This window comes from Gossypium raimondii, chromosome 1 (assembly GCF_025698545.1).
Source record: "Gossypium raimondii isolate GPD5lz chromosome 1, ASM2569854v1, whole genome shotgun sequence".
In the NCBI taxonomy this organism is placed as follows: domain Eukaryota; kingdom Viridiplantae; phylum Streptophyta; class Magnoliopsida; order Malvales; family Malvaceae; genus Gossypium; species Gossypium raimondii.
The window spans coordinates 152,876-171,351 of NC_068565.1; the positions used below are offsets into that span (position 1 = coordinate 152,876).

At 34.8% G+C, this 18,476-nt stretch overlaps 2 protein-coding genes across 8 annotated transcripts; both read right to left on the minus strand.

Moving 5' to 3' along the window:
* Window positions 1–304: 304 nt before the first annotated feature.
* LOC105772694 (basic leucine zipper 23) lies at window positions 305–3,339 on the minus strand. Of its 7 annotated transcripts, none has more exons than XR_001126858.2 (5): window positions 3,210–3,339; window positions 1,824–2,683; window positions 1,099–1,217; window positions 655–714; window positions 305–572 (listed from the first exon to the last, which is right to left on the minus strand). XR_001126858.2 is itself a non-coding variant. In XM_052628777.1 (3 exons), the coding sequence occupies exons 2-3, from the start codon at window positions 2,605–2,607 to the stop codon at window positions 1,192–1,194; spliced, it is 810 nt and encodes a 269-aa protein (XP_052484737.1). In that variant the 5' UTR covers window positions 2,608–2,683; window positions 3,210–3,339; the 3' UTR covers window positions 912–1,191. The 7 variants fall into 7 exon arrangements, 3 of the variants coding, with proteins under 3 accessions (XP_052484737.1, XP_012449579.1, XP_012449574.1); XR_001126857.2 differs by having other exon boundaries at window positions 305–576; XR_001126856.2 differs by having other exon boundaries at window positions 305–714.
* A 2,306-nt stretch (window positions 3,340–5,645) lies between these two features.
* On the minus strand, window positions 5,646–14,914 carry LOC105772721 (E3 ubiquitin-protein ligase UPL3). Its single transcript, XM_012594140.2, has 18 exons — window positions 13,811–14,914; window positions 13,142–13,252; window positions 12,918–13,034; window positions 12,662–12,832; window positions 12,418–12,579; window positions 11,887–12,135; window positions 11,640–11,761; window positions 10,126–11,554; window positions 9,798–9,893; window positions 8,142–9,701; window positions 7,807–8,031; window positions 7,618–7,722; window positions 7,396–7,476; window positions 7,227–7,295; window positions 6,998–7,126; window positions 6,423–6,512; window positions 6,118–6,333; window positions 5,646–5,861 (listed from the first exon to the last, which is right to left on the minus strand). Exons 1-17 carry the CDS (start codon window positions 14,696–14,698, stop codon window positions 6,268–6,270), a joined length of 5,670 nt encoding a protein of 1,889 aa, XP_012449594.1. The 5' UTR covers window positions 14,699–14,914; the 3' UTR covers window positions 5,646–5,861; window positions 6,118–6,267.
* Window positions 14,915–18,476: the final 3,562 nt, after the last annotated feature.

Genomic DNA, 18,476 nt, shown 5'->3' on the forward strand with positions numbered 1-18,476 from the left:
CCAAAATTTACCAAAAATAAAAAGTTACAAAATAATTTTTAACTACTAGTAAATCTTTTTGTCACTCAGTTATTAACTGACTGAAAAATTATAAAGTAATATCTCAACTATTCAATTTTAACTTTTTTGTCACGAATTGGTTAATGTAAAAGTGAAAATACCCAAAAATTTTAGATAAATGAGTGACAAAAAAAAGATAGAATTGAATAGTTGGGTGGCTAATTAACCCATAACAAAAAAAAAAAAAAATCCCTTTTAACAAAACAAAAGGACTTGTACCAGATTGCAATGAACAAGACACATCTAAAAGGAAATTCAAGATCAAGTACTCATTTTATCTTTGCCAACTAAACAGTTCAACCATCTTTTTTTCCAATTTGAGAGCCACATTTGTGGCAACTAACAAGCTCGAACGCGGCTATTGTTAGGCACAGTTAGCAGTTACAGGAAAAAACTGTAACATTCAACGACTCCCTCACCGTTCTACAACTACGAGTTTCTCATCAGACATTCATTGATCAAAACCTCGGTTAAAAGATGGCACTTACCCTCTTTGAGCAGGCATCTCCGGCCTTCCTAAAACCAAAAACTTTGTAAGCTACCAATGTCAATCGCAAGCTAGGGGACTGCAGGGAGTGAAAACTTGAAACTCACCTGCTATGGGGGCTCACACCTCACAGTATTTGAAACATCATAGATATTCCACCTTAAATTCTGTAATTCAGCAATAAAAGAGTTCATATAGCTCAGAAAGACGGAACTAGAACTCAACGAAACGAGGGCAAACTTCAATAACAGCAAAATGGTATAATGAAAAACACACTAATCCGCAAAAGCACCTATGAACTTTTTAAATTCATCGGCAAAGCATAGCATCATCAATCATAATTAGCTATAGATCTCATACATCGTAGGCAGGAAAAAGGGATAAGGAGATTTATTGAGTTTAGCTCCCAGACTCTACGAGCTATAATCCAGAAGTTTCCACTTTACAAGTTTGTCGTCTTTAAAACCATAAAACCATCTCAGATAAACCATAACTACGGAATTAACATGAAAGGGAAATGAAAATTGATAAAAATGAAAAAGCAATGCAACCTGAGGGAGGGTGATGGATCCAAAAGAAACCTGCTTGTTGGAAGACAAATATGTACCCCATAAAATATGGATAATGCTCGCCTCAACAGTTCTTTAACCTGCTGTAGCTGGACGAACACCTCCCAAGAAAATAAATATCAGTATCAAAGCCACAACATAATCAAAAACAGTGTTACACATTGCATGCAGCTATATTCCGTTTTTAAACAGTCATTGGTCAATACAGCTTATAATATTTGGAATATTGCATGAACAAGTTCAAATATCTGTTAAAAGGCCTCTCTTAGATTATAGCTCATACACCATAAAGACTTGAACACGTCCGTGTCAACACCTAAATATACAAATAATGATCCGCGACTCGTGGTGGTTCTTAAATCTTATGTAAATCTTTTGCCATTCCTCTACTAATAATTCTAAACTCGAATGGTAGATGTGTACTAGATGATGATATATTCAAAACAATACTCAACTCTAGACACACAGGAGAAAAAACTACTTTCAGCAACCCTAACAAGGTACACGAAGCAAAAATCGAGCACAATATCTTATCTAGAATATTAAAATGTTGGATTGGAAATTCGAAGCATGAAAATAGTGAAGCAAATAACTAAAGCTGACATACTAGTTACAGAAGGTGATAGAATAAAGTTTGGATATATCATATCACACATTAACTTTCCAATATTTATCATATATTACGAGAAAGAACTCCTAAATTTTACCTTTTCTCCTTTTTGTGCCAGAAGAATTGCCATTGGACGCTGCACTTCCAACCCCACCTCCAGGAAGCTCCTTTGCTCCAGAGTTTTGACTTGCTAAGCATTGAATATCATCAAACTCACACCCATTAAATCCATGTCCGTCCAGCGCTGTGGCTTCTCCTGTATTACCTTCGACCTCGGGTTGAAGGCAATACATCTGATCATTGCATTGTATATTGCAGGGATTCATCAAATAAGCACCAGGCAAATTCAAGGTGTTAACATTATTAGCTGTTGGTTTCTGATAAGGAAACGAACCAATCTCCCCTTCAATTCTTCCTCGAACATCCACAAGCAAACACTTAAGTCGTGCAATCTCAGCCTCCAATGCAGCTTGCCCTTGCAATCTCTTCAACAGCTGCTGGTTCAATGTCCTCAACCTGACAACCTCGTCTTCCAACGAGGCTGCTCGTGCCTTAACCTTTTGCCTATACTTCCTAACAGCTTCTCGATTACCCAAAGATCGTTTCTTTGGTTTCTTCTCCCTAGAACCCTCTGTGTCATCAGCAGCAGCTTCATCTTCAGTTGAGGCAGGCACGATTTTGGTATGAACATGGAAACAGGTGTGTGTATGAGAATTATCAGGGCCAGGTGGGTTGCAAGTGTGTGTATGCGTACATGCATGAGAATCATTGAGTATTTCATTGAAAAAACTGTCCATCGAGCAACTGCTTGGAATATCACCCATGCTATTGCCACCAGAAAACACTTCGTGGTTTGAAAAATCGAGCTCCCCTTCGTCCATTACAACTAAAAATCCCCCCCAAAGAAAGGGAAACACTTAAATCTATTGAAGGAGAGACAAATTTACGATTTTGAACCTGAACCAAACAATAATTCACACCCAATTAGCAAGTAACAACACCAATATATATATAAATGGAAAAATCCTAATAATTTCTATATGCATACTTTATACAATATATATATATTCTTCAAAGCACCCATTACAAGATTAAGAGGAATTTTCAACTCAAAACAAATATCACCAATCATAATCAGCAAAAAGGAAGTAGACAAAAGAAAGCCTTTGTTTAAAAAAAAAAACAGCAAGTTGAACAACCTGGGATGATCCGAACAATTCGATATAATTAAGGTTCAACAAGAAGCCAAAAGGACAATGAATCGAAAACGAGCATCGTAATCATAGATTCGACAAATCGAAAACCCTAGAAAATAATCAGCATCCCCTTTTATGCATTTTCCTTTGCTTTACAAAAAGATATAATGAAAATAACTACAAAGCTAAATAACAAAACGAAGAGAGTGGGGTTCTTTTTACTTTTAATATTGGTGAAAAAATGGAAAATTCATACAATTTTGAAAAGATTCCTAAAATGGACGTACCGGAAAAAAAAAAGGAAGAAGAAATGGAGAGCTGAAAGTTGCAGAGATTCCCGTCTTTTTTTTCTGGGTCTGAAATTGTGGAGTCCTTGTTGCTCTTAATTTATACGTACTTGAGGGACTTAGTTATAAATTTAAAAAATTTATATTGAGTGAAATACTATGGTGTATCGTTGTTTATGAATTGGAATGTGTAACTCAGGTTTGTTACCGTTTGTATTAAATTATCTTCCACGTGAATGATGATGATGATGATGATGGGGTTGTTTGTGGGCAACGAAAATTCGAAGGAACTTTGGGTCAATTGTGGAAAATTGGGGATTTTTGGGCCCTATATAATGTGAATGTTTAAAGTCTTTGGTCCCCACTCCCACTAATTTCACAAGTCATGTTTTTTTTTGTTCATTATACCTTAAATAAGACATATCACAATAAAATTTTCCCCGATCAATATATTTTGGAGGTCTTTCTATTATATTTATATGGATATTATCAAATTAATCTTTTTATTATTAAATAGATGAATTAAGTTTTCATACTGTTAAAAAAAATCAAATAATGCTAAAATGAAATAGAGCTAATATCTGTTATCTAAAAAATATCCTGAAAATTATTATTTTTTCAATTGTAATTCAATTCTAAATAAAAAATTTTCATTTATAAAATCATAAAAACTTTAAAAATAAATAAGAAACTAATTTCATCTCATGCAGTTATGCACTCTTCGAATAGGAATCCATTTTCTAAAAGATCCTAGCTTTCGTGCTTTGGTGAGTCTTCGAGATCCTTTCGACGACCTATCTTGTGTTGAAGAGATATCTATATGATCCAATCGATTGTGTAAAGCCCGCGGTAGCAACGGAACCGGGAAAATTATACAAAAAAGACAGTTCTTTTTTTTTCCTATTATATTAGTATTTTCTATTCTATTAGTATTAGATTAGTATTAGTTAGTGATCCTGCCTCCGTGAGTCATTTCTTCCATGATTAACTGTTGGCGCTAGTCCTAGTCCTACATTTCATTTTGCCTCTGTGGACCAAAGAGAAAGGGGCTCAACGGGAAGAGGATTGTACCATGAAAGAAGCAAAGAGGTCAACCTCTTTCAAATATACAACATGAATTCTAACAATGCAATAGAGTTGGACTTTCATACGAATCCGAATGAATACTATTAACCATTTAAAAAGTCTACTAATATGCCAAATAAACTTTGACACTTACTAATGAAGTTTATGTAATTCTTTTTAAAAATTTAATTTAATTGAAAATTATTGCTTACAAAAAAGTTCTGACAAATAAATTATTGATTACTAAATTATCTCCTACCTTTTAAAATAATGAAACAATAGCTTTCCTTGGTGATGTGGGACTTGACACTTGAGCTAATTAAACAAGGTAGATGGGAAATAGCATATAATAAAAGCTGCGAGTCAAGCCTATTTTAATTATGCTTCAATCTATCATTAGAAATAAAATGAGAAATGAAAGAGAAAGCGCTGGTTGTTTTTAATTGTTTGACCTAGAAATAGCACAAAGACCCAGCTGCCCTACCCTGAAATTATTACCTTTCTACACATGGATTTTAATTTCAGAGTGTTTGGTGAGCTAATTTGCAGTTTTGAGCCCTTTGAATAATGGATTGAAGACACGAAGATCAAGCAACCACATACAATAAATTACTCTATTAGTAAATTTATATTTCAATCATTTAATTTTAAAAATTTATTAAGTAATCACTAAATTATTTGTTGTTGTATGACATTCTCTATTCACACTACATTCATCAATCAAACGTCGCAAATCTACTAACTAAAATCCAAACAACTTTCAAAGAATAACCTTCTTCAATTTTCGACACTAATCTTTATACCAACTTATATCTAACATATGTTCTACTTGTTAATTAGGACTGAAACACTATATTGATTGTCAAATCATCACTTATAACTTGCTAACTAGTTTTGGAAAAATGTTATCTCAATGTCCTAATAATAACTTCTAAAGAATCCAATGATTCAAATGAAAATTTTAAATTTTTAAATAATTTAATAATTATTTTATAATTTTGTAAAATTGAATAATTAATAAAGAATGTAGTTTACTCAAAAGTGTAAGCAACCGCATCTGATTTATTTAAATGGTTGTTTTCAATATTTTAACGCTTTGTTTATGCATTACCATCGATAAAAACGAAATATAAGACTTAATATAAAAATACCAAAATAAAAATTTATTTTGAAAGAGCTTAAATTAATAATTAATGTTTAAAAGTAGCAGAAAAGAAAAACAAAATTTCTATTTATTCAAAAACTAAGACTTCAATTAAATTATTAATATTAAAAAAATTGTCTAAACCGAGACCCTACCTACCCCTAGATTCAACCCTACATTAAAAATTAAAACTACCTAACGGAGCATATCAACGAACAAGATTCATATAAATGGAATGTACACCCTTTTATTTTTTTTCTTCTAACGGAACAAAAACAAAATTGTATCGAATTTCCTCATTTATTCATTTTCCTTCCACCATTTATGCAATATATATATATATTCAAATATAATTTCTATTTATATACAAAACTCTTGGAACTGCATGCAACAACGCGTCACAAAAATCCTCGGATGTGCTTGTGTTGCAGTCCCCATTTCACCTGAGATCACAATTTAAACAAAAAATGCTCACAAATGGGAAAAATTAAAAAAGGTTGAGATCAATCATTTACACACAGCATTTAGGGCTCTGAGTTGGAGTATAAACGAGACACGTGTACTTGCATCAGCTCGAAATAAACACAAATTCAGCCAAGGTTATTATCGAGTTGAGTCCGTAACTCGGCATGATAACATCCCTAGCAACTATGAGCATGAAGTATGAACAGATGATCTACCATTAAAGTTGCAACGAACCTTGCCAATGCGAAAAAATATGGAAGAGCAGCGATGAGAAGCCATAGCTTGAGCAAAAAATAACGAGCCGCTTTGAAACATCAAACAATCGCAGGTGAAAAAATTGACCAGATTGTGTCAAGAGTATACACAGGTCTCTGCCTTACGAATTCATGATAAATCAAAAGACCCTTGCCCTTCACTGATTGCATATAGTAATTTTTTATACAAAATTTCCTGTTCAGATAGCATCCGTTGAAATGAAGATAGTAAGAGTAGTATAAGGATAATCATGAAAGATCAATCTAGTTACTAACTGATCATACCTTGGTAGAATATGGAGGAAGCTTCAAGTAATTAGCACAAGTCATGACACTGGGCAAGTCGTCATCAACTGATTCCGAGGGCGAAGAATGCTGTGAATTCATAACAACAAGCGTAAAGAACCATGAACAAAAAAAGAAAGAAAAAAGAGATCTAGACAGGCTGAATGAAATATTTACAGTTAAGCTAGAAATTATAACAAGTAGACCGACACCTTCCAATTCCTAAGAACCAGACACCATAAAAAGGCTAACAGGACTATGGTTAAAGATGCCTTGGCCTGAATCATAACATTGCCCATATGTGTTTAAAAACATTGGAGCTAGTGCATGTAAGAAGCACAATCGTTCTATGCACTTAAAAAATTGGCATGAATAAATCAATATGTAAATCCCACTTCGACCTGACTTCCAAAAATTATCTTAAAATCGGCATGAAGAAATCAGTACTTAAATCCGACTTTGACACAACTTTCAAAATTATCTTAAAATTTGTAGACCGCAAGACGGCATGTCAACATCAAAACAACAATGTAAATGGAAAGAAACTTGAAAACTTTTTCAATCTAACTTGTCACCTTTCTAACAATGGTCAGTTTAGGATTCAGCACTGCCAGACCACCAGGTGGAAGTCTGGGGGCACCAGTAACAAATTGGCAGAAGGCCCGTTGCTGATCTGGTGTAAATTCTCCCATAATTTCGAGTAACTGCAAAATCACAAAACCAAACATTATTAAGGATCAAATAAAGATTTAAACCAGTAACTAGACGTCAAAATAATTAAATGACTGCTAAGAAGAAATATACATTAATGATCACTGGGCTCTTTGCGGTATATCCGTGATCAAATTTTATGTGATCAGCAAGTGTCTCAGCCTACATAAGTAGAAGTTAAAATTGTTAAATCATACCAGACAACCAGTTCTAATTAAAGAAGTTAGCACTATATTATCAGACAGTTCGAGTATCACATTACCTCCCACAACTCTCTGCGACCGCACAGCAAATAGTCCAACTCTTGCGGAGTAAATATTTGTAATGAAGCAATATCAAAAACCTGCTTATTAACTAATATATTAGCATGGCAATGAAATCCCTAACACAGCCCCATAAATGCAAATAATTAAGAAGGAAATCCATAATGAAAATCAATGAGTGGTTAATCAAGAAAACTCCGGAATTAGGAAAGCAATCGGACCTGATTAAATCCAGCTCTAAATGCCTCCATTTGCCGCATAATTCCAGTCTTGACAGTTGCATCAACCACCAAAGATATGTATTCCTCCAAGTTGTTGATATCCACCTGATGTATTTAACCCAAACTTAGAATAATCTATTAACAGGCAAAAAAAACGGTGGGAGAATAGAATGAGAATTTGAAATATACAGTTTCATCCCCTGGCTTCAATATGTAGTCTGGATGGCCAGGAAGTGTAAAGTCCAGACAAAGGTCTTCTATTGGGGCTCCACGGAAGCGTAAATCAGCAATTGCATCACCACTGTCATCACCCATCAATTCTAAATATTTCTTTCGACAAACAATAAGATGTAATTCTAGCAAAATTTTCCCAAACTCAGAGTCAAATGACGGGATATCATGCAAATCAAGCTCCTGCAATGGATTATAAAATGACAGTTTTAGCCACAAAAGTAGAAAGATCATTGTGGCAATACTTAAATTTTATAGGTATTAAAATATGCGATCTAATGCAATCAGCTTACTTCACCAAGCACAAGTTTATAAAATGATGTTGATAGGGGCAGGTCTAAAAGCCGTCCATCTTGAAGAGCTTTTGCCATCACACGCCCCACCAGCCGGAAATACTCAATTACTTTAGAAAATTCACTACCTTCAGAAGCATCAGCATTTAGCTGCCAAGGTCGAGGGAACAACCCTAAAGGAGCTTGAATCATAACTCCATCAATGGTAGTGGAACCAGCAGTTTTTCCTTCTTTCTTTTCATCACCATCAATTTCCATTAATGACTTATTCCATGTAGAATTTGACCTCCACATTCCAAGTTCAAACTTTTGCAACTCATGACTTAAAAGTGTATAGAACTCCAAAGTAGGACCCGATCCAGTTCCAACTTCTCCAAAGTATTCAACTTCAAGAACAGCTTTTTGAACAGAATACATCTTCATTACTTTTGCAGCAGAATCCAAAATGCGGTCCCGGGAGATGCGAACTTTTTGCCGCTGTAATCTACCAACCCTCACCTCTCTCTCATTAGTTGACCCATGGCCATCGGCACTCTGCTGTTGCTGAAGACGATATAATGCACGAGACAACCCAAAGGCAGTTGAATAAAAGTACTGCCTTCGTGTCTCAAAAGGAAATAAAAAGGGGCATGACTTTGTCAACTGGTAACACCAGGACGGAAGGTTTCCACTGCAGAGAACAAGGGCATCCTGCATTTGCCTAGCCAGTTTTGGAGTGAGCTTACCATTAATAAATTCCTCAGAAGGAACTCTAGAACCAGTGAGAATCAACTCATCTAGATTTGAAATTTTCCCCTCAGCAAAATTGTCGGAAAATATCTGAAACCTTAATCGATGCGCAAGCTGATTCAAACCCTCTAACACACGCAACAGTGCCAATATATTATAAGTAGGGTTAGATCTTTCTAGATCACAAGGAAGTTCCCCTTGCAAGATGCTGTCCAAAAGTGACATTCTATGAGTTTGGGGAACAGAGTTGGAGCTGGAAGAACCAGATTTAGTAGAATTGGATTCTGTAGTAGAACCTGATCCCCCAACAGATGATCGGTCAGCTTGGCTGTCTGCCCTCTGATATGTTATTGTGTAGATGTCACTCCACAGTCTGCTTCCCTCACTAGAAATATCACTAACAGCACATCTTTCATCATCCTCATCCTCATCCAACACAAGCTGTCCCTGGATGGCCTGATAGATTGTAAAATGCCTTTTGAGCTGCTTACCACCAGCAGTAAATATCAATTTTGGAGGCTCATTAGAACTACCAAATGGATGCTGCCCTTCCAGACCTCTACCTCCCCTAATACGTCTACCATTTACACTTCCTAGCCCAGCCATGGCAGCAGCTGCAAACGACATAGCACCCTTTGAGCCATAAGCACTCCTAAAATCAGCAGAGTCTGAACACTTAACAGCAGCTGCTCTGCTGCTAGATCCTGAAGCTGTATTTATTTGGCTATCACTAATGGCCGAGGCAGGTTTTCCATCTTCAGCTGAATCACCCAATTTCACATCATGAACTTTGTCTGGCATGCAAACAGGAAAAGAATCATCTCTGAGCACCTGGGACAATAATTCCATCAAGCAAAAGTAAGATTAAATGAAGTTTACAATCAACATTAAGGGGCTTTGCATTTATACAAGCACAAGATCACTTACATCTTCATGACTATCTTCTTCATCATCAGAAATATCATCATCTTCAACCCCCCAAACATCATCAACCTCCACAGGAAATGTGTCCGATTCTTCATCCTACCAAAAGAGGGGGACAAAATTATAATCAACAAACAGGAAATGGGGGAGGGGGGAAGGTACAATTCCATGCAAACAACAGAAAGGGAAGCACAATTTAATTATACAGAGTCTAATGTTGAACATTAACAAATGATCGTTTAAACTAACTTCAGCATGTGAGCATGTGAGCTTACACAATACAAATAAGCCCAGCCATGTTATGGTTCATAATAAGAATCATAAAGAATACCTCAGAAGTAGAGACACCAGTTACAGGTTTCATTGGATCATCTTTACCCAGAGCAGCTCTTCTACAAGCAGCATTTCTTGTCTGAGGTCCTCTCAACCTCTCTTGTGCCATCTCCAAAACTACCTTACCTTTTCCCTTTGACGATCTTGTTCTGTTTTCCTGTGATGATGGTTCCTTTGTGGCTGCATCTCCTATACTAACAGATGATCTGGACCTTGAAAAATGACGACGAGTGTCCGAAGCAGGAGTTGTGGTAGATGTAGAAGAAGTAGCAGCCCCACTAGATGTGTTCCCAGATTCAGAATTTCCTACAGAAATGGAGAGCTTCTGAGCAGTATCACTTCGTTGAACTCGTTGCCAAAGAAAATCTTCTACAGTTGCTAGACTTGCTAATGGGTCAATCAACACAATACTTGATGAATAATCACGAAGAGATTTCTCTCCATGGGCTCGACAAAGACGCAACTTAAAAGGCTGAGATAATGCACTAAATCCGAAAGAGAGGCGTGCACTCCCACCAGATGACCTGGAGGCATGGCTAAAAACTACAGGGAAATGCTCTACTGATGATAAAGCATTTTGAAGCTTCTGAACCAGGACAACCATAGGAGCAATACTTCTTTCATCCACACTAGAAGGAAGTGCAACACTGATAAATAATTTAAATCTTTTAAGGGCTTGGTGGCGAAGCTTGGGCAGGTTTCCATCTGAAATTATCCCCTTGGAAAAGTATCCGCAAGAAAAATAGTTTAACAAGGCTGCAACAACAGCACTACCAATAAACTCAAAAGTGGATACACCATCCCCCTTGCTCAGTTCTGCTAGAATCTCAGAGATCACCCCAATCAAATATTCTTCCTTGGCAGCAGAAATATCAGCCAATGGAGACCCAGAATCTTTAGATTTTCCTTTTGCCTTAGTCTTTTGATCATCAACACCAGCATTCAATTTCATGCAAAGATTTTTTAAGTGTAGAAGCTCTTCAGTCATACCAAATTCAACAGCACCAGGCTCAGAGGGGAAATACTTATCTTTGAATGCTTTAGCACATCCACTTACAACGGTACGAAGATTTGTTGTAGGGGTTTCGACTGAACTAGGAGGAGAACCAATATTTAAAGATGCTGGATTCTTAGACTCCTCCACTGAACTTCCTTCAGGATTTGAGTTATAACTGCGTCGTCTGTAACGCCTGGAACGCGATGACATTCCAGATACAGAGTCATTATCCTTCTCAACATAAGATGCTAGAGAAGGAGTGTTATTTTGATTACCAATTAATACAAGCTGGTCCACAGCATGAACCACACCCTCTCTGACAAACATTTTGGAGAATGTTGCAGGAAGCTTTTCCAATAGGATCTCTGCAACCTTAAGGGAAGGAACCAAGACATGTGGATCTTTCGATGCTAAAATACCAGCCAAAAAGCTACAAGACCAAAAAACATAGTAAGTTTCTATAACCAAACATTACATTAAGATTTAAACTGGTATGTTTCATTTAAGGTGGATACCTTGATAAATTTGTCACACTCAATAGATTCTGAATCATCTCTGCACTGCTGAAATACATAAGTTTTCCAATAACTGAGAGACATTTGTGGCGAATAGAGGTATTGACACTGGAACCATAAATCTGCTTGACAAAAGGATATGAGACTATCAGTTCCAACAAACCAAAAGAAAATCATGGTAGAGGCAGGAGACATTAATACTAGAAAACAAGAGAAAACTAAAGAACAATCATCAGTAAAAGCTTACCTGTATAAGAACAGGAAGTAGGTCCATGCCAAATTGCTGGAGAACATCGGGTTGTTCATGCAACAATTTCTCTCGGGCCGAAACCTCAGAAGCATTTCCATCGGTGTTGTCTTCCTTCTCAGAGCTACTAGTAGGAGACTCCTTCACAACAGATCCTTTGAAAAATATATTAGAGCTGGCAGGGAGGGAGATGGTTCCTTGAGGCAATGGAGGAAGAAGCTCATTTGCCAGATTGACAATCTCAAAAATCTACATAATAAGATGAGAATTACAGACCACCAAACAAAAAGTCGTGATATGCATAAGCCATTATCTTGCCTATTATAAAACAAAGTGAAAGTAACAAGCAGATAGGCTCAAATAAGTGACTTTTAACCACAATAAAAAAGCAAGACATGCAAGGTTCGCGTAAACTGATTCTAAAACTGGGTATAACGGCCTGAGTTATTAATATAACATTTTTCACATTACACATAAAAACAACAAGGAACTGAAAATTACGATCTCTTCAGGTTGAATAAATAGTATTACCTGCTCAGCTGGTCTGCTTAACGTCGGTGGAACAGCTGAGTTAGCAGAGATGTCAGAACCTACCAGTATATCTTTCAGGATACCACTGATCCCAAGCATAAGTAAAGTTTTTGCTCCAACAGGAGACCCACTTGCACATGTTGAAAGCAGCCGGATTAAGCCCTGATTCAAAAGCCCAAATGTCATTATATTGCACGCAAAAGCATTGGCTTATAGTTAAAATATAGGAACAGCATCTACTCACCGTATATGTTGGTGTGCTCAAAGATCCCTGACCACCGCCAGAATTACTTGTGGAAATGAGAGATGCAGCTTGAGTAACCAACCCATGGCTGCAAAACTCATCTAATTTATCCGGGGAAGATGCAAAGGCTTCAGAAATACGGGTCAGACAAACAGAAGCGTGCTCCAACACCTACAAGCATGACAAAACGTACAAGATGAAGAAGCAATATAATTTTACAATGAACTAATTGTCATTACTACAACACTCAAGTTACCTTTGAATCATGATACTGCAAAAGATTTGTTAATGGTGGTACAGCATCCATTACATAGTCAGCTGCATCTGAAGGGAGATTCCTGCACATATTTGCAGCAGTTGATAGAGCCACACGCTGGAACACAGGATTAAATAGAAACAAGGTCATTAAGAATATACAGAAAGAAAATTTTCTTCACTCTGTATATCATTAAGCTAAAAGGTTTTAAATAAGTTAATTACCTGAACTCCAGTGGCGAAGAAATCCAGGTATGAAAGCACTGCCATGAGAGCACCAGCTCGCAAACAGGGAGTTGGGTGTTCTTGAGATATCTTCTTCAAGGCTAGCAGAGACTGTTCCCAGCATTTCAACCAAAATATAAGAACCCAAACATACCATTTTGAACTTTCTAATTCAGGTTTAGTCATGAACAATGTAGTATATACCCTTTGGCATGAGCAAGTAACTCAAAAGTGAATTTTTAACAGTTAGTTAGAGCAAGCAAATTTACTTAACACAAGTTGCCAGCAAAATGCTTAATCAACAATCACGAATTTATCTCGATTCACGCCAACTTGACCCAATGTTTAATACATTTAGCAAGATGCACTCTACTTTGCAAGGAAATGCAAGATACCATTGAATCAAACCATAAAACACAGACTGGAGTGTTAGTGTCGGAAATGGGTATGTGTCAAAAGCATGTTCAAACTATTTTCCACCTATTTTTAGGATCCTTGTCCCCGGAGAATCATATCTCCACACCCATATGTGTCGGGCATGTGTGTCGTCCGGTCATAGAGGTAGTTCTTTTGGAGCAAACATAGGAAGCAACTAATGTTGAATCAAATATTCAATTACTATCATTTTCTAAAATCAACGATTTCCAACATAACCAAAAATAAACCAACCTGTTCAGCCAAGTCTATATACTCTATTGTAAGCAACTTAGCGCAAAAAGATGAAACTGCACCATAATGCACCACAGCAGCACAGGAAGAAGGCATCACATCACATAAATGAGTAAGCGCCCTTGCCGCAAGAATCATAATATCAGGGTTACTCTCATGATTAAGCATTCCAACGAGAACGGGAACGAACAAATCCACAGAAAACGTGCTCAATGACTCCTCAGTCCCAATTGAAAGAATCTCACAGAGCTCTATCAACGCCTCAACTTGCCTCCCTTCCTCCCCATCAGCACTCAATCCAGACAGAATCCTCTTCAACCTCCAATTTTGATGAGATGACGACGATGAGCCCATTGGCGATGAGGGAAGAAAATCATCAATTCCGGCACCCAACTTCCTCAACAAGCCTTGTAATGCGCTGCTCGCTGACGTCAGATTCTGTTGCAAACTCCCCACGTCGCCTCTGTTGTCATTATGATCATCCTCATCGCCTCCAGTGGTCTCCATATTTAACCCTGAGCTTCCCTCAAGATGGTTCGAATTACTCTCGTTATTATCTCCACTATCCCTATCAGTCTCTCTATCCGAAATCCTTAAATCCTCCTCCTTTTCCTTACCTTTATCAGAGACGAGATTCAGACTTTCACTTACGGTTCGGTTGTCTTTGCCGGAACCTCCGCGGGAACCAGATGAAGATTCCGCTGTAACGGAGTCCATTAAGAAACCGGAAGCCCGTGAAACGCGAGTCCCGGTGGTGGTAGCAACGGCAGAGGAGGAAGACAAACGAACGCGCTTGTTAGAGCGAACTGTAGGATCAAAGGAAGAAGAAGAAGAAGAAGAAGGGGCAGCTGTGAATGCCTCCGCCCGCTTCCGGGTCCGAAATTCCATACAAAAGGGACCACCACCCCTGGTAATCGGACCGTCACCGAGACAGAATCCGACAGGGTCCTGATCCGAAGTCCGAACCCTAGGAAATTATCGTCGTGGAGAAATAGAACAATGTAATTAACAATCAAGAAACCAAAGATTATTATTAACAAAGTTGAAATTCGACGATTAATTGAGGGAATTGGAAGAAGTAGAGGCCAAAACGAAACCGGTCGTTGGTTCAGAAAATAAGTAAGTTTATTTTTGACAGTAGCCTTTTTATAGGAATATATATAAGTTTTTAATTACTATTTTTTTTAATGAGTCGGTATTTCGATTTTTCCCTTTTAAATCCAAACCGGGTTCGCCCGGTTAAATTCTTTTCATTTAAAATATATTTTTAAATTTAATAAGTGTTGAAAAGTTTCGGAAATTAATATTTTTCTAACAATTTAATTTATTTAAACTTGTTTGATAATCACAATAAAATTATCAATAATTAGATAAAAACTTACCTAGAATAAATGTAATTATTATTTTATTTTATTTAAAATTATATTATGTTTTTTAAACAATTTAATTATACTCCTTATTTTATTTTAAGTAATATACCAAATAAATTTTATCACTTCATTTTTTTAATAGTTATATTTTCAATACCTAATTTATTAAACATAGTATTGATTAGATTTGAAATATGAGGTAAAATATTATGAAAGTTTTTATATTAGAAGTTAGATTAAATTTTATTTTTTTACTCAAAATTGAATAAATTAATCCTCCGACGTTAGCTTGAAGTACATATAAATTATCCTGTGTCATTGTTTAGTTATATTATTAACTATGTCATGACATATATTTAATTATTTTATAATTTAATATATAATGATAAATTTATTTATTTTTAAATAGAAGAAACAAAATATAATTAAAGTTTTAGTACAAAAGTTTCCTCATACTTTACTTGAACTTCTATAATTAGAAATACTTTTTAATTTTTATATTATTTAAATAAAAAAACAACTACAACTAACTATAAAATAAATAAAATAATGGCAAAAAAAGGGCCGAGGACAATCAACAATGACTAATTGAGAAGGTCAATAACACGACACGTGGACGTGAAAAAGGAAACATGAAAGTCACAAAATAGATATAATAGCATTAATGGATGCACCCAGAAACTGAGTTTTCCTTTTCACTTGGGAATCCTATTTTCGGCGTAGAGTGGATTTATCAGTGAAAGACACTAATACCCATGTTAATTTTATATTTTAATTGAACAACATGGGTGCTTTGGCAACTTGAATCCGCAGTCGGCGAATTGTGGGCACGTTTTCCTTGGCTGGCAAGCCGAATTATTATAAAGAAGATTCAATCCACGTGCCGTAACACCCTTTAAACAACCCAAACTTTACAAATTCCATGTACGGAACAGATTATACCGGCTTTTTTATAAAATTAATCTCAAAAATTTAATTAATTACATAAATAATTTTTTTATTAAACACGTAAATTACTTAAAATCTACAATAAAAGTTGGTGTAACTAAAGAGTTTGGCGCCACCAACATATCACATCAGTAACCAAGATAAAAAAAATTATTTTTTTGGAGAAGCCATGTAGAATGGTACCACCTGTATAAATATTAGAAAAATACTATAATTTCTGAAAAAATAGGGAGACTTTAATAAAAAATTTCTATTTTTGGTGGAGCCAAATAAATTGGTGCCACCAGTTTTCAATGTGAATTTTTTAAAGTTTTCTAAAATTTTAAATATATTAAAAATGTTAAGTATAATTAATTTTAAAAGTTTAATATATTTAAAATTTTAATATACTTAATACATATTTTAATATGTAAAGACAAAAAGATTTTCTTAATATATTTAAAATTTTAAAAATTAAATATATTAAAATTTTAAATATATTAAAATGTTAAGTATAACTAATTTTAAAATTTTAATATATTCAATATATATTTTAAAATATATATTAAAATTTTAATATATTTAATATATTTTAATAGATAAAGAGAGAAGATTTTTAATATATTTAAAATTTTAAAAACTTAAAAAATTAAATATATTAAAATTTTAAATATGTTAAAGAAAATGTTGAGTATAATCGATTTAAAATTTTAATATACTTAATATATTTAAATATATTAAAATTTTGAACATATTAAAATTTTTTAAGTATAACCAATTTTAAAATTTTAATTTATTTTTAATAGGTAAAGACAAAAAAATTTTAATATATTTCAAATTTTAAAAGGAAAAAGGGGTGGCAACTTTGGAAATTAGCGGCGCCAATTTATTTGGTTCCATCAAAAAAGGAAAATTTTATTTTAAAGTCCCTATATTTTTTCAAAAATTGTAATATTTTTCTAATATTTATATAGGTTGCGTCATTTTACATGGTTCCACTAAAAAAATAATTTTTTTATCTTGGTTGCTGACGTGGCATGTTAGTGGCGCCAAACTCTTTGACTCCACCAATTTACGGTAAATTTTAGGTCATTTACGTGTTTAAATTTTTGGGTTAATTTAATTAAAAAGCCGATTATACTTTAATTTATTAAAAAATTCTAAATGGCGGCTTGAATATCCGTTATCTAATTATGATATTGATTCTAAATGGCATTTAGTAATTGAGTATGATATTTTTGTTAGATATATGTTAGGGATAAATATAAATTATTTTTAGGACTAAAATTGAATTATAAAATTTTGAGATGTTAAAATATAAATTTTATTATGCATTAATTTATAACTATATTATCCTTAAAGGGATTAAATAAATTTTTTGGGAGGAAACGTTATTTTACCTTGTATTAATTTATTATTTGATCGTTTTTAAGGGTTAGAATTGTAATTTTCCATTTTGAGGGCCAAAGCCATTGCTTGCCCTTGTATTCGCCCTTGGTATTCCTATGTTTATTTGTTCAATGTGATATTTGTATTTGACAAAAATTATACATTTTAATATTAACAAAACTGTGAAAATTTAAACCTATTAATATTAACAATTATTTTTTTTATCAAATCAACCTTAAAACCTAAATTAAACCTTAAAAACTTAATAATCTTGATGGCTCTTTCTCCAATTATAAAATCTACCTTTAGATTGCGATGCGTCTTTTGTGAACAAAATTATAAGACTTGATGCATCAAAATAGATGGTTCCTTAGGAACTGGTGTAAATCGTAATATTTGATATTAGAAATGGTTCTGGAGGTATTATTGATGGGTCACAAAGGACAATGACTTTCGTTGATGTTATGTTCCTAGAAAGGAGTCATGGTTTAACGACCCGATTGCCACGAGTGTCGGAAAGTGCATTTTCGAGACTCTGTTACCGAAATCAGACTCGTAAATATTTATTAAACGAGAAGTAAAAGAATTGTGTAATAAATGAGTTCCGTTAGTGAAAGTATTATGGCGTAGTCATAGTATTAAGGAAACGACTTGGGAACCGGAAGAGATAATGAGATCTCAGTACCCCCACCTCTTTTCAGGTAAATTTCGGGGACGAAATTTATTTAGGGGGAGAATTGTAACGACCCGATAGTCACGGGTGTCGAAAAGTACATTTTCGAGACTCCGTTACTGTAAATTAGACTCGTAAATATTAATAAATATTTATGAAGTTAGTTGTCTAGTTAGCTAGGTTTTGGTTAGGTGAAATTGCATGAATTAATAGTAATTAGGTAAAAGGACTAAATTGTATAAAGGGTTAAAGTTGAATTATAGATTAAAGAAAAATTAAAGGGACCAAAGGAGCAATTATGCTAATG

Excerpts from the sequence above, each read along its gene's own strand:
- LOC105772721 (XM_012594140.2), bottom strand. The coding sequence starts at position 14,698 with ATGGAATTTCGGACCCGGAAGCGGGCGGAGGCATTCACAGCTGCCCCT. Across the intron at positions 9,702-9,797 it reads AAGAAGATAGTCATGAAGAT|GTGCTCAGAGATGATTCTTT; the intron begins GTAAGTGATCTT and ends TTATTGTCCCAG. Across the intron at positions 6,334-6,422 it reads TTCCTCCATATTCTACCAAG|GAAATTTTGTATAAAAAATT; the intron begins GTATGATCAGTT and ends CTATCTGAACAG.
- LOC105772694 (XM_052628777.1), bottom strand. The coding sequence starts at position 2,607 with ATGGACGAAGGGGAGCTCGATTTTTCAAACCACGAAGTGTTTTCTGGT. Across the intron at positions 1,218-1,823 it reads TGGCACAAAAAGGAGAAAAG|GTGTTCGTCCAGCTACAGCA; the intron begins GTAAAATTTAGG and ends TTTTCTTGGGAG.